The sequence below is a fragment of the Schistocerca piceifrons genome, chromosome 8 (genome assembly GCF_021461385.2).
Source record: "Schistocerca piceifrons isolate TAMUIC-IGC-003096 chromosome 8, iqSchPice1.1, whole genome shotgun sequence".
NCBI lineage: Eukaryota > Metazoa > Arthropoda > Insecta > Orthoptera > Acrididae > Schistocerca > Schistocerca piceifrons.
The window spans coordinates 476280172-476295764 of record NC_060145.1 but is presented as its reverse complement, the minus strand read 5'-3'; the positions used below and the strand labels follow the sequence as shown (position 1 = coordinate 476295764).

At 39.2% G+C, this 15593-nt stretch overlaps 1 protein-coding gene across 2 annotated transcripts in view; it reads left to right on the top strand.

Moving 5' to 3' along the window:
• Positions 1-3550: 3550 nt before the first annotated feature.
• LOC124711222 (protein transport protein Sec24A) overlaps positions 3551-15593 on the top strand; it is a 144627-nt gene continuing 132584 nt past the window's right edge. The window contains exons 1-3 of one of the 2 annotated variants that reach the window (XM_047241181.1): positions 3551-3671; positions 4146-4227; positions 4306-4479. In XM_047241181.1, the coding sequence (XP_047097137.1) occupies positions 4182-4227; positions 4306-4479 (220 nt within the window). In that variant the 5' untranslated portion in view covers positions 3551-3671; positions 4146-4181. Of the gene's footprint in view, positions 3672-3789; positions 3943-4145; positions 4228-4305; positions 4480-15593 lie in introns of those variants that run through there. The other variant, XM_047241182.1, reaches the window with a different exon arrangement.

Sequence of the window (15593 nt, the reverse complement as noted above, 5' to 3'; positions counted from 1 at the left end):
AACTTGAGATTTTTAAGAGCAAAATAAAGGAGCTGGATAAAGTATTGAATGAACAAGTCCATTTTCAGTTTAGTCAGTTTTTTCCTCTGTTCCAAAAATGGTGTTTAGTTTATACTCTCTCCCTCTACCACAATACCGTTGTTATATCCGCCAACCCCTGGATCACGAACTCCTGTATGCCTGAGCTTCGTCCCCTAACATCCCTTTTCCTTCCCCCTTTTCTGCCCCCCCCCCCCCTCCCGCTGACATCCACTCAATTTCTAATATTCTCATAGTGACATTTTGCTCCCTGGGTTCATTGTCATGTACTGAGTTCAGTTTCCAGATTTTTCATCTATCTGACTATTGGCCGCATATCGTACTTCCCTGTAGAGTAGGTCTACATAGTATTAGGTGTTGGTTACCAAAAAGTCTTTCAAGCCCTATTTAAACTGAGCTTTATCTGAAACAAAGTGTTTAATAGACAAGTTTTTAATAGTTACTGGCAATTTATTGAAAATGTGAGTTCCTGAATATTGGACCCCTTTTAGGACCAAGGATAGTGACTTTGTCTTATTCCTAGTATTGATACTATGTATGAGCTATTGGATGGAAACAGAGACATATAATTTGCAAAAAATTTCATTAAGGAATAAAATATTGAGGAGCAGTGGTTAAAATACTGAGTTTCTTGAAAAAGCTTCCACGTGATGTTCTTGAATTTACACCCCAAATGAGTCTTGTTACATGCTCTTGCTCATTTTGACAGGTTATCTCAAAATATGATCCCATTTGACGTAATAGAATGAAAACAAGCAAAGTACGCAAGGTTGTGTTGTGTATTCCCCCCTACATCTGATATCACTCACATTGCAAATACGGAATTGTTTAGGCACTTCAGCAATTCTTTGGTTTGCCCTTCCCAACTGAATTTATTATCAAGTTGTAATCCCAGAAATTTAACGCTGTCAAAATCTTATCTGCATGTCTTCAGATATTATACACATGATAGACAGAAATCTCTTACAGATTCTGAACTGCATATAGTGGGTCTTGTCGAATGACAGTGATCATCTTTACACCATTTACTAATGTCAATGAAACTTTTATTTGCAACCATTTCTAAATCTGTACTTGACTTGCTATTTATTGGAATGTTTGTGTCATCTGCTAACAGAATGGACAGAACAAAATTAGCATCTGGCAACGTAACAGACAAGGTGTCATTAATGTACACTAGAAAAAGCAGTGGACCCAAGACAGAACATTGAGATGCAACTGGTACCAACAATGTCAGTGGACAACAATAATGTTGAATCTGGCAATGGAACTAAATTCTTGGGTTTTCCATAACTTAATTCAACTAGCACAAAATTCAGCAAAGTATATATTATGGTCAGATCAATTAGGAATGTTACAAACACAAGTACACTGATAATAATGTATTATGCTCTTTTCTCACACTGCCCTAGTAAGGGAATTGTTTTTTGGGTCAAAGTTCTGAGTCAGTTGAATTATTTTAACTTCAAAAGAAAATAACCAGAATAATTTTATTCAAACTTTCGTGCCAATACATACTAGCAATATTACGTTCCACTAGGACAAGCATTAACAAACTTGACAAAAATATGGACAAACTTGACAGAAGTATGGACTGTCACCATCATGACAAGATCATAAAGCTTATTTATGACTAATTCCCCACTCAACAAACATGTATAGCAATGGTGTTAAATGTATGGTAATAAAATTATGCAATCAACTTCCAGCATCAATAAACAAAATTCAGGAAATAAATTGTGCAATCCTAAAGCATCGACTGCACACCAACTAAAGCAGTGCTGTGAAACAGCAGCAAGCAGGCACCAACTCGCGCGCCATGTTCAGCGCCCCCATCAATGATGATTTAACCAGCCACCCATTGCTGGTAGATCCATATCCGTTGAGAGCATCCGTATGGAGTAATAGGAAGCTGATACTTAGTCTGCAGTCTGTCAGCAGTAATAGTAGCTAAAGTACTTGCAAGCAGGAGGCACAGGAGCCACTTCATAAAGAGAAGTTACATTTATTTCCTTCTCAGAAATGAAGTATTGCGATAATTTAAGTTTAATGTACAGATCATTTTGGTTTCCTGCTCTCCTTCTTTGTCTGTGTCAGTACTGAATTCCACAGTAGTCGATACAGCATAAATAAATTTTAAATGAATGTAAAATCTCTCTAAATAAAATACTGTAATTCCATGATCCAGGAAATTTTTTGACTGACCTGCCCTAACAAAACTATACCAAAACAGTCATCATATAAGACATTTTCATGTGCTGCTTATGCTATCTATAGAAATAAAAGTAAATGAAATGAAAATGTTACTGTTTCAGCATACACGTCTTGTAACCCAATCGTGTGTCACACAGGAAAACAAGATAATGAACTACATGAAGCTGTAGCTGTTAGAACGTGTGCTATATATGTAAAATACCAATATTATGATGTTCCTGTCTGCTGTTCATAAAGGGCCTCTAACAAAACTCGATGAAACTTTTGTTTGATATTTGTGTTATATATGTTTAATATGTATTTTTATACTGACTTATCCCGTGTAATATGTATTTTTGTTTTCACTTATCCCATATCAATTGTAGAAGCTATGTGTCTGATTTTATCCATGGGACAAATAAGGATAAATAAATACAATCTTCCAGCAGCCACAAAAGTCTTATGATCTGGGGTAATTACAACAGGCAACATGCACAATTAACCTTCCAATACGAAAAGAACTGAATTAAATCTTGAGGGCCTATTCAATTTATAAAAATTCAGGTACAAAAATCAATGAAAGGCTTCACAATGCACAACAAGACAAAGGTTTCAAACACTTTGCTGTTCTATCTCAACATGAACATCCATATCAACCAATTCAGCAAATACAACAGAATCTTTATTACCCTTCCTGCACGTCCGAACCAGAGTTGTACATAACATGGGCTGAGGCATAATAACCAAGGGTTGGAACGACTACTCACAACTCTTTAACCTTCAGCATTGTTTTTATGTTTACTGTTCCTTGATCCGACAACCTCAGTTTCAATTAACTCTGTTAGCGCTATGTATTGAGGCCTACGTATATGTTTATAGGCTACCATAATTGTGTCTGCAATCTTTTTATTCAACAGGCGATCCACTTCTTAACGTTTATTGCGAATATGATTTCCGCAACGTGGAATTAAATGACAATCAAAAAACCAACGTAAAACCTTGATGGAAGTTTATGACTGAACTCCCGACCAAATAGAATGAGGTAGTAATATCAAATCGTACTTAATGGGTTAACCAGAAGTAGTGCACGGCCTACTTCTTCTCGTACACAGAGCTAGATTACTACAGACTACTTTGAAAATTTCTAGTCTGCCACGTTTACATAGACTACTTAATTGGAACTACTTCACGACAAGAAAAATATTGTACACCTGTCAAACTTCCGGACACACTCATGCATTCCCCGTCATCTTTCAGAAACAAATGCTACCCTCGATCAAAGATATCGTGCCGAAATGCATTCTGGTAGTGCTGCCACGTAATTTGTGACGTGTAGTTACTTCCGTTGATAACAAGTCAAGATCATATGTGAAGCTATGTGATAAAACATGACTTTCAAATTGGCGTTAGGATTAAAATTGTGATTGCAGAGGTGGTCGGTGTGTATATTTTCTGCCCGTTGTGTAGCCATTTCGATAGAAGTCGGTCCTATTCTTACATTTAATCCGCATGTTGTAGGAGTTGGCCGGTTTGATGAGATTGCAGATCGTGGTAGCTTTCATTTCGTCTGTCAGTGTAGGAATTGTAGTCTTACTGCTGTGTATTACTGTAGCAGAAAACACAAGATAACACATTATTCGTTGCGTAGGATTGCTTGCTGTTGTTCCTAATACTGTGATTTAGTTTCATGACATGACATACTTATTCAAGGTTATTTTTTTCATTGGTAATGTAGTGTTTCGTATATAGTGATTTAGCGTTTCTGCTACTTACAGGAGGATTATTGTTGTTTATCAGAATTACACATTTTCACTATGTAATCTTTGAGCTAAGTGTGTTTCATGCGCTGTGTAGTAGTGTAATTATTGGCTTTAAAGCTATTGTAGTATCAGCTTATGTAATTCCCTTTTCAGTACTGCAGTTGAACAAGTTCAAGTAGCAAAATAACAATGTCTCAACAAACAGGGTATACGGATACTACACCTGTCATTCCAGGTCAGTGTTTGTCTCGTAATGTTCTCGTCGATTCACTTTAGGCCGTGTATTTTTGAGTAATGTAAACAGTAATTACAGGACTTGGTGCTTCACCAGTACCTACGCTAATACCAAATGGTCAACCTCCTCAATGGACAAAGCCACCAATTTCGTATTCTGCGAAACAGCAGAGACCACCAGTGAATGGGCAGCGGCCTCAAAGTTCAAGTAATCCATTTGCAGCAAATGGAACACAAACACCTCAAAACCCTGGTATGTTATTACTATACTAGATATTACATATTATGTTCTGCTTAGTTGTTTTTGTTGGGGTGATTTCGTGACTGTCACAGAGCTAGAAATCAAAAGAGTAACTTCATCAGCCTGATTTTTTAAAAAAATCTATATTTCTTTCTACCTCTGACATTTTAATTATGTACAGTATGCATCACAGTTCTTAGTTTACTGCAATAGTGTGTGATTGACGTGGTTATGTGCATATAGGCCTACTGTGTTTCAAAGCCAGTGCAAGAAAGAGAGATGAAGGAAAATGAATTGTGAGGTTTAGAGAATGGGCAGAGTCATGGAAAAGTTGCCGAGAAGCCAAGGTCTGAGGAGATTTAACAAACGGAATGGAAGGAACCAACTCGGAGTGCACAGATTTTGCTTGTTCATTTTTATGAAATTTCTGTGTTATGTAGATCCTAACACGAAGGTGAACATACACAGATGTGTAACTAGTAAAGCTATATACTAATAAAAAGACAGCTGTTTGAAACAAATTCTGTTCCCAGTGATTCATATCAGTAAACTACTCAAGCCCGTCAACTATTTGTGCTTACATAAGCTAGCAAAAAGACTATGACTTTAGGAGAAAAGTTGCCACTAATACCTCACATATACTTAAATGTTTGCAGTTATACCAAATAGATATTTATGAATTATTGCTAGCCTAATATTTAAATGTATTTGTATTGATTATCATTACCTGTGAAATTATTAGTAGAAATTTTCAGTAGTTTGCACCTAGGTAACCGTGTAAGTTGGAGACACAGCTACTAATTTCAGTGTTGGATCATTCCATGTCAAATCACCCAGGTCATGTCACCCACCATCTGATTTACATGAAATTTCATTTGTTTGCATACACTTCTAACCTAAGAACTTCTGGAACTTCCTTTTTGGTCTCAGACTAAAACTATTTTTTTAAGTATTGATTTTTCAGTATAGTGATGATCCGGTAATTTCGCTGTGCGAGAATGTCCATGCAAAGTTTTACTTATTTATAGAAACTCTCATAACTCAGGCACATATTAAGCTTTTGATTTTTTTTTTTTCAGAAGTTAAAAGAGCTACATTGTTAACAGAAACACACCTATTTAAACCATAAAGTTACAAAGAAAATTACAAAAACATATTAACATAGGTCACTTTCAAATTTCTAGAAGAATTACAAGGATGTTGAAAAACATTTACGTCACGGTTCTCGAAGCTGCTGGTGATCTAGTTTTGGTCTTAAATAGTTCCCAAGATTGTAGGCTTTCTAATAAAATGAAAATATTAACACAGATAAATCAAGACTTTATTTTGATGAAAAATGGGTCATTCCTAATGAGTGCATGTGGGTCTGATGCCCACTGCCTCAAATTTTCATGAAATATTTTTACTTATTACTTTCGTAATGGCAAAAAAAATTTCTTCTGTATATTTCACATAGTTTTTGAAGGAGATGTGGCAAAGTTTTCGAAAAGCTTTCATTGTGTCAGAAGCTTCCATTTTGGATTGCCTTACTTTGGAAAAGAAACCGAGCTTAGCTAATTTTCAACAAATCACCAATATTTTTCCACATACCAGAAAAAATTTATCTTTATGGGAAAAAATAGTTAACTGTCTCGACTTCTGGTGATAAAGAAAATCAACTTAAATTCTTATGGCTCAAATAATAGACCAGTTCTTTTAACTGAAATTCAAATATGATGTGTTTAAAAAACTAAAAAACAGCATGGATTCTGACAAACATAGGATTTTCCTTTTCACTTTCAATTTATTGCGCATAATGTGTAATTTTACATGCATGTGCATTTTCAGCTAAGTGTGAAGTTTTTACAGTTACAATTTTTTAGTTTACATTTTTCTTATTACATTATAATTCATGATAAATTCAAGTTATAAGAGCATTTTTGGATAAGCCATTGCTTGAATTGCTTTTTAAAAGTATCCCCTGTCAATATCTTAACTTTGTTTGGTGGTAAGTTATTAAGAACAGCTTCTTTGACATAAGTGCTTTTCGCTGTTGAAGTTATTCTCATGTTAACCATATGAAAGTCTTTCCTATGTCTTGTTTCATAGTTGTGAATATCTATGTGTCTTTTTGTGATCTTAGTGTCTTCTCTCACTAGCATTATAGTTTCTAGTATATACATGGCATAAACTGTGAGAATATTGTGTGTAATGAATAGGGTTTTGCAAGACTTTCCTGGTTTTCCATTTGCTATGATCCTCAAGCCTCACTTCTGAAATATGAAAACTCTTTTCATATTAGTTTGGCATGTTCTACCCCACAGTACTATTCCATTAGACGAGAAATGATACACTAATCCATAATATGCAGTCCTTAAGGATTCAGAACTAAGATATGTAGATAACCTTCTTAAAACATATAGACCGGGTGTTATTTTTTTTACAGACATAATCATCTTGCTGCTTCCATGAAAGTTGATCATCATTGCATAAACCCAAGAATTTACAGTCTGTGCAGATTTTTGGTAGAATTTCACCAATCACAGTATTTTGTGTGTTTGGACCACATGGTTTAAAATGGATAATATTAGTTTTTTCTATGTTTACTTTTAGGTTTTCTCTTTCAAAGTGAGCTCTTGCCTTTTCAATAAAGTTACGTACCTCTTCAACTAGGGTCGGCTCACTGTCTGCACAGCAGACACCAGATGCATTGTCTGCATACATAGTGATCAATTACTTATTGTTAAGAGATCTTGGGGAATCATTTACATAGCATATGAATAGGAATAGGCATAAATGGAACCCTGAGGGACACCAAAGTGTATATTTCTTATACTTGACCTTCTTTTCTCAATTTTTGATAGGAGAATGTCATGATGTACTCCATCGAAAGCCGTTGAGAGGTCCAGGAATACTCCTGTTGCTTAGGATGTTTCATTTATCATTTCAAGTACTTGATGGACAAATTGTACTGCTGCTGACGCAGTACTTCGATCTCTTCTGAAACCATGCTGGAAATCATCTAGTATGTCAGCATTGTCTTAATGTTCCAGGATTTTTTAAATATTATTTTCTATATCAGTTTGTTGAAAGTTGAGATTAGGGCAATGGGTCTGTAGTTCTGTATGTGTTTCATTTCACCCTTTTTGTGTATTGGTTTAACTACACCTAGTTTCAACTTGTCGGTGATCACAGTGTCTTTGAGAACACATTTTATTAGATGAATTAGTGGTTTCATTAGTTCGTGTTTGCATTACTTCAATAGATATGGAGAAATTTCATCTGATCCTGCTGATTTTTCGTTTTGGCGGCTATCAATAAGCTGCAGTATGTCCTATGTGCTTATTGCGAGTAGTTTACTGCAGTTCTGTTTGTTACTGGACTCAAATGTATGCTGTATATCATGTTTCATAGATACATTATTTTCGACAGTATGTATGATATAATTATTAAAAATATTCCTAAGTATAAGGGGATCAGAGATATCATTATTCACAGTTAATTAATAATGTACAATTTTAGTTTCTGTTTCATTGTTTCTGATTTTATTTAAACTGAATGGTAGGGCTTTGAAATATTATCTGAACCTCCTATTTGTTGGCTGATTCTTTCTGCTTTTAAATCTCCTGTCTTCTTTGTTCTACTTATATTTGTACTGCTTGTAGAGTTCTTTATGTAACTCTCAGTTAGTCAGTCTGTGTAGGCTATACATGTTTTCCATTTTTTCTTTCAGATGTTTTGTTTTAAAATGTAATGGCACAGGTTTTGATTTTAAAGGTTGATTTTTTGTGGAAACTCACTTTTTTAAATGACATGGCTCTATTTAAGTGCTCAGTCAAAATTTCTGTGAACATGTTCCATTTGTTGTTGACCCCAATGGTAGTAATAACTGATTCCCATAATTCCTGGCTTAAACTATGTCTTAGTGTGCCCGCCACGCTAGCTGCATGGTCTAACGCGCTGTTTCCTGAGTTGGAAGGCATGCTGGTCCCCAGCTCAAATCCGCCCAGTGGATTAATGTCGAGATCTGGTGCCAGCCAGTCCGCAGATGGTTTTTAAGGCAGTTTTCAATCTGCTTCGGTGAATGCAGGCTGGTTCCCCTTCTTCTGTCTCAGTTACACTATGTCGGTGTCTGCTGCACAAGCTATGTCACCACGTACACCATAATTACTCTACCATGCAAACATTTGGGGTTACATTCATCTGGTATGAGACGTTCCTGGGGGAAGGGGAGGGGGTTTGTCAGCTGGGGGCTGAACCACACAATAACCCTGGGTTCGGTGTGCAACAGTGACAGGGTGGGTGGACTGCTGTGGCCTGTTTTGGGGTTGTGAACCGCTGAGGGCCAAGGCGGGATGAAGCGTCTTCATCGTTTCTAGGCCCCCAGTTTGCATACACAATACACACGATGTCTTAATGTTGCAGTGTTGTTTGCAAATAGTATTTGCCTGTGCTCATAAATTTTTGTTGGTTTGAATTTAATATTACATTTTAGCACTAGCGTTTGGCTTAAACGGTTTGAGAGGTGACAATTTAAGTCTGTTGAGATGATGTGGCCATAATTTGTGATAGCATGATCATTTGAACTACTGTGTGTGTTAGCGATACTAGTCGAAGAAGATCTTTAGCCCCATAAGAAAGGATACATAGCCCATATCAATTCAAGCAGGCTAGGAAGAGAATCTTACCTTCATAGTCTTGGATCTTATTGAATTTAGCATATGTTAGAATGAAGGACTAAGTAAGGAACATACTTTTTTTTTTGTTTTCTCCCAAAAAAGTTTCTGCTTAACAGCCCTCCAAATATGACACTGCACATATAATTTTGAAGGTGCAAATTTTGAAAAATTTTTAAAATATTGTATCTCTATAACAGTTCTATACATTTATTTTATTTTATTTTTATTTTGAAGATAATTGCTTTATGATTTGGACTTATCTGTCAAAGTTCTTGTACTATAGCATTCTGAAACTTTTTTATAATTCTTGAAAAAAATGTTTTTTTCAGAAATGAAAATCGATAAATTTTGATAAATTTTTTTCTGTTGGTTAGTACCATATAGTTCTACATTCCATGAAAAAGAGAGCTTCCACTTTTAAGTTGAACAGGTTTTGTAAACAATTGGAATTTTTGCCATACATAAAACCTGTTTTATTACCACATTATCACATAACAGGCTCATAAAAATCAAAACCTAGCCTTATATATTTAAAAACAAAGATGATGAGACTTACCAAACAAAAGTGCTGGCAGGTCGATAGACACACAAACAAACACAAACATACACACAAAATTCTAGTTTTCGCAACCAATGGTTGCTTCGTCAGGAAAGAGGGAAGGAGAGGAAAGACAAAAGGATGTGGGTTTTAAGGGAGAGGGTAAGGAGTCATCCCAATCCCGGGAGCGGAAAGACTTACCTTAGGGGGGAAAAAGGACGGGTATACACTCGCGCACACACACACAAATCCATCTGCACATACACAAGCAGACATTTGTAAAGGCAAAGAGTTTGGACAGAGATCTCAGTCGAGGCGGAAGTAAAGAGGCAAAGATGTTGTTGAAAGACAGGTGAAGTATGAGCGGCGGCAACTTGAAATTAGCGGAGGTTGAGGCCTGGCGGGTAACGGGAAGAGAGGATATACTGAAGGGCAAGTTCCCATCTCCAGAGTTCTGACAGGTTGGTGTTAGTGGGAAGTATCCAGATAACCTGGACGGTGTAACACTGTGCCAAGATGTGCTGGCCGTGCACCAAGGCATGTTTAGCCACAGGGTGATCCTCATTACCAACAAACACTGTCTGCCTGTGTCCATTCATGTGAATGGACAGTTCGTTGCTGGTCATTCCCACATAGAAAGCTTCACAGTGTAGGCAGGTTAGTTGGTAAATCACGTGGGCGCTTTCACACGTGGCTCTGCCTTTGATCGTGAACACCTTCCGGGTTACAGGGCTGGAGTAGGTGGTGGTGGGAGGGTGCATGGGACAGGTTTTACACCGGGGGCAGTTACGAGTGTAGGAGCCAGAGGGTAGGGAAGGTGGTTTGGGGATTTCATAGGGATGAACTAAGAGGTTACGAAGGTTAGGTGGACGGCGGAAAGACACTCTTGGTGGAGTGGGGAGGATTTCATGAAGGATGGATCTCATTTCAGGGCAGGATTTGAGGAAGTCGTATCCCTGCTGGAGAGCCACATTCAGAGTCTGATCCAGTCCCGGAAAGTATCCTGTCACAAGTGGGGCACTTTTGTGGTTCTTCTGTGGGAGGTTCTGGGTTTGAGGGGATGAGGAAATGGCTCTGGTTATTTGCTTCTGTACCAGGTCGGGAGGGTAGTTGCGGGATGCGAAAGCTGTTTTCAGGTTGTTGGTGTAATGGTTCAGGGATTCCGGACTGGAGTAGATTAGTTTGCCACGAAGACCTAGGCTGTAGGGAAGGGACTGTTTGACGTGGAATGGGTGGCAGCTGTCATAATGGAGGTACTGTTGCTTGTTGGTGGGTTTGATGTGGACGGACGTGTGAAGCTGGCCATTGGACAGACGGAGGTCAACGTCAAGGAAAGTGGCATGGGATTTGGAGTAGGACCAGGTGAATCTGATGGAACCAAAGGAGTTGAGGTTGGAAAGGAAATTCTGAAGTTCTTCTTCACTGAGAGTCCAGATCATGAAGATGTCATCAATAAATCTGTACCAAACTTTGGGTTGGCAGGCCTGGGTAACCAAGAAGGCTTCCTCTAAGCGACCCATGAATAGGTTGGCGTACGAGGGGGCCATCCTGGTACCCATGGCTGTTCCCTTTAATTGTTGGTATGTCTGGCCTTCAAAAGTGAAGAAATTGTGGGTCAGGATGAAGCTGGCTAAGGTAATGAGGAAAGGGGTTTTAGGTAGGCTGGCAGGTGATCGGCGTGAAAGGAAATGCTCCATCGCAGCGAGGCCCTGGACGTGCGGAATATTTGTGTATAAAGAAGTGGCATCAATGGTTACAAGGATGGTTTCCGGGGGTAACAGACTGGGTAAGGATTCCAGGCGTTCGAGAAAGTGGTTGGTGTCTTTGATGAAGGATGGGAGACTGCATATAATGGGTTGAAGGTGTTGATCTACATAGGCAGAAATATGTTTTGTCGGGGCTTGGTAACCAGCTACAATAGGACAGCCAGGATGATTGGGTTTGTGAATTTAAGGAAGTAGGTAGAAGGTAGGGGTGCGGGGTGTCTGTGGGGTCAGGAGGTTGATGGAGTCAGGTGAAAGGTTTTGTAGGGGGCCTAAAGTTCTGAGGATTCCTTGAAGCTCCGCCTGGACATCAGGAATGGGATTACCTTGGCAAACTATGTATGTAGTGTTGTCTGAAAGCTGACACAGTCCCTCAGCCACATACTACCGACGATCAAGTACCACGGTCGTGGAACCCTTGTCCGCTGGAAGAATGACGATGGAACGGTCAGCTTTCAGATCACGGATAGCTTGGGCTTCAGCAGTGATGATGTTGGGAGTAGGATTAAGGTTTTTTAAGAGGGATTGAGAGGCAAGGCTGGAAGTGAGAAATTCCTGGAAGGTTTGGAGAGGGTGATTTTGAGAAAGAGGAGGTGGGTCCTGCTGTGACGGAGGACGGAACTGTTCCAGGCAGGGTTCAATTTGGATAGTGTCTTGGGGAGTTGGATCATTAGGAGTAGGATTAGGGTCATTTTTCTTCGTGGCAAAGTGATATTTCCAGCAGAGAGTACGAGTGTAGGACAGTAAATCTTTGACGAGGGCTGTTTGGTTGAATCTGGGAGTGGGGCTGAAGGTGAGGCCTTTGGATAGGACAGAGGTTTCGTATTGGGAGAGAGGTTTGGGGGAAAGGTTAACTACTGAATTAGGGTGTTGTGGTTCCAGATTGTGTTGATTGGAATTTTGAGGTTTTGGAGGGAGTGGAGCTGGAAGTGGGAGATCGAGTAGATGGGAGAGACTGGGTCTGTGTGCAATGAGAGGAGGTTGAGGTTTGCTGGAAAGGTTGTGAAGGGTGAGTGAGTTGCCTTTCCGGAGGTGGGAAACCAGGAGATTGGATAGCTTTTTTAAGGTGGAGGGTGGCATGCTGTTCTAATTTGCGGTTGGCCTGTAGGAGGATGCTCTGAACAGTCGGTGTGGATGTGGGAGAGGAAAGATTGAGGACTTTTATTAAGGATAGGAGTTGACGGGTGCGTTCATTGGCTGAGTTGATGTGTAGGTGAAGGATTAGGTGGGTGAGGGCAATGGATTGTTCAGTTTGGAACTGGTATAGGGACTGATGGAAAGAAAGGTTGCAGCCAGAGATGGGAACTTTAAGTGTGAGGCCTTTGGGGGTAATGCCAAATGTCAGACAAGCCTGAGAAAATAAAATATGGGAGCGTAATCTGGCTAGGGCGAAGGCATGTTTGCGGAGGAAATGTAAATAAAACTTATGGGGTCGTTGTGGGGGTGTTGAGGGTGACATGGTATTAGAAGGTAGAAAGTGTAACATGAGGCTGAAATGAAATATATGGGGGAGATAAAGGTGAACTAGAAAGCAACTGGAGATCTGATGTGAAAAAAGGCGAAAAAGTGTTGGTTAAAGCTGGGCTATGTTGATCCTGTGGTGAAGTTGGGTTGGTAGGCAACGACGTGCATAAAGGTTAGGTGGTTGTGTTGCCACCAAAACACGTGAAAGGGTGCAGAAATTCGAGAAAATTTCGAAAAAACTACATGTAAATGTATTAAAAGGAGTGGTTTTGTGGTGGCAGATTATGAAAATGAGGTTAACAATTGTCTGACGAAGAACTAATGATGTTAAATTCTGTGGGAAGTGGCTAAAAATGATCAGTGATGTGAGAAAAATGCAAATGGAAATAAAGCAAAAGTTATTAGAACTAGCCGAAATGGTTGTTTAATAGGTGAAAGGAACTGTTTGTGAACTACAAACGGTGGATTTTATAGCAGCAGTAGTGTTGAAAGCGGAAAAAATTTTTTTGGTTATGGTTTGGAAGTGGGTTACGTATTATTACGTATTACGTATTATTGAGTATATATCGGCGGGATAAAATTGTATAGTAGATTACGGTAAAAAGGAGAAGGTGAATACAAAGTGAAACTATTGGCAAAAACAGAAAGAGAAAATAAGACGACAGAAAAGATTTCGTAATGCAACAGTGACAATAACAAACGTAATTGTTGGGTTCAAATTAATGATATGAATATAATAGAGGGAAACATTCCACATGGGAAAAATATATCTAAAATCAAAGATGATGAAACTTACCAAACAAAAGCACTGGCAGGTCGATAGGCACACAAACATACACACAAAATTCTAGCTTTCACAACGAACGGTTGCTTCGTCAGGAAAGAGGGAAGGAGAGGGAAAGACGAATGGATGTGGGTTTTAAGGGAGAGAGTAAGGAGTCATCCCAATCCCGGGAGCAGAAAGACTTACCTTAGGGGGAAAAAAGGACGGGTATACACACACACATCCATCTGCACATACACAAGCAGACATTTGTAAAGGCAAAGAGTTTGGGCAGAGATCAAAGGCAGAGCCACGTGTGAAAGCGCCCACGTGATTTACCAACTAACCTGCCTACACTGTGAAGCTTTCTATGTGGGAATGACCAGCAACGAACTGTCCATTCGCATGAATGGACACAGGCAGACAGTGTTTGTTGGTAATGAGGATCACCCTGTGGCTAAACATGCCTTGGTGCACGGCCAGCACATCTTGGCACAGTGTTACACTGTCCGGGTTATCTGGATACTTCCCACCAACACCAACCTGTCAGAACTCTGGAGATGGGAACTTGCCCTTCAGTATATCCTCTTTTCTCGTTACCCGCCAGGCCTCAACCTCCGCTAATTTCAAGTTGCCGCCGCTCGTACCTCACCTGTATTTCAACAACATCTTTGCCTCTTTACTTCCGCCTCGACTGAGATCTCTGTCCAAACTCTTTGCCTTTACAAATGTCTGCTTGTGTATGTGCGGATGGATATGTGTGTATGTGCGAGTGTATACCCATCCTTTTTTCCTCCCTAAGGTAAGTCTTTCCACTCCCGGGATTGGGATGACTCCTTACCCTCTCCCTTAAAACCCACATCCTTTTGTCTTTCCCTCTCCTCCCCTCTTTCCTGACGAAGCAACCGTTGGTTGCGAAAACTAGAATTTTGTGTGTATGTTTGTGTTTGTTTGTGTGTCTATCGACCTGCTAGCGCTTTTGTTTGGTAAGTCTCATCATCTTTGTTTGTAGATATATTTTTCCCACGTGGAATGTTTCCCTCTATTATATTCGAAACCTAGCCGTATTCAGAATAATCTTAGTTTTGAAAGATGAATAAGAGACTCATTTTTCAAGCATTTTAAATGGTTCCAAAATGTATGTGAAAGGTCCAAAGACTTAAAGGTTTCAATTTATACAACTTCTGCACATTTTTTTTTTTTTGTACTGAAATTAACCAGTCAATGAACTAAGTGTTTCACTGCTTCAGTATCTTCCTTTAATATAGAGTTATTCCTTCCTGTTGAACCAGTAGGAACTGGAGCACTTACAATCTTCAAAACATTGTGAACAGGAAGTGAGCACTGATGGCGTTGTTGCTGTCCTTCAGCTGGAAACCTATATCTAGCAGCTGGTCCATGTGGTAACGTAAAGTTCTCTACAGTTTCGTTTAACTTGTAACTGGTGTCTATAATCTCTGCAATCCACCAGACACAGTCGTACACACATGCCACAAACATCCCCATTCTCAGGTTGTGAATCTGAATATTATCCTGCTGTTTCTTAGGAGTTGGCCAAACAAATGAAATTTCTTCTTTCTTGCTTTTTAAAATGCGTGAAATATGAGTTCATCCATCACTTTCAGTCCAAAAATGTGTCTTCTGAATTCCTTTCACAGGAGTAGTTTGTTTGGACCATTCTTCTTTTTCCTGCTCACGGAATTCTTCGATTTCCTCTTTGGACAAAAGAATGAGGGCTGTGGATGTGTAAGATTTCACGAGTTGTAAAATCCTCAGCATTCTGAATCACAGCTGTATTTGGTCTGGAAAGATTGCTTTGTGGCATGGTGCTTTAGCAGGCCTACACCGTCACAAGGCCTGTTCCTGTGACCAGTAGGACTGTATACCCAGTCGTTTGGCACAAGTTACTTACTCCATTCAAAAAGTTGATAACAATTTTT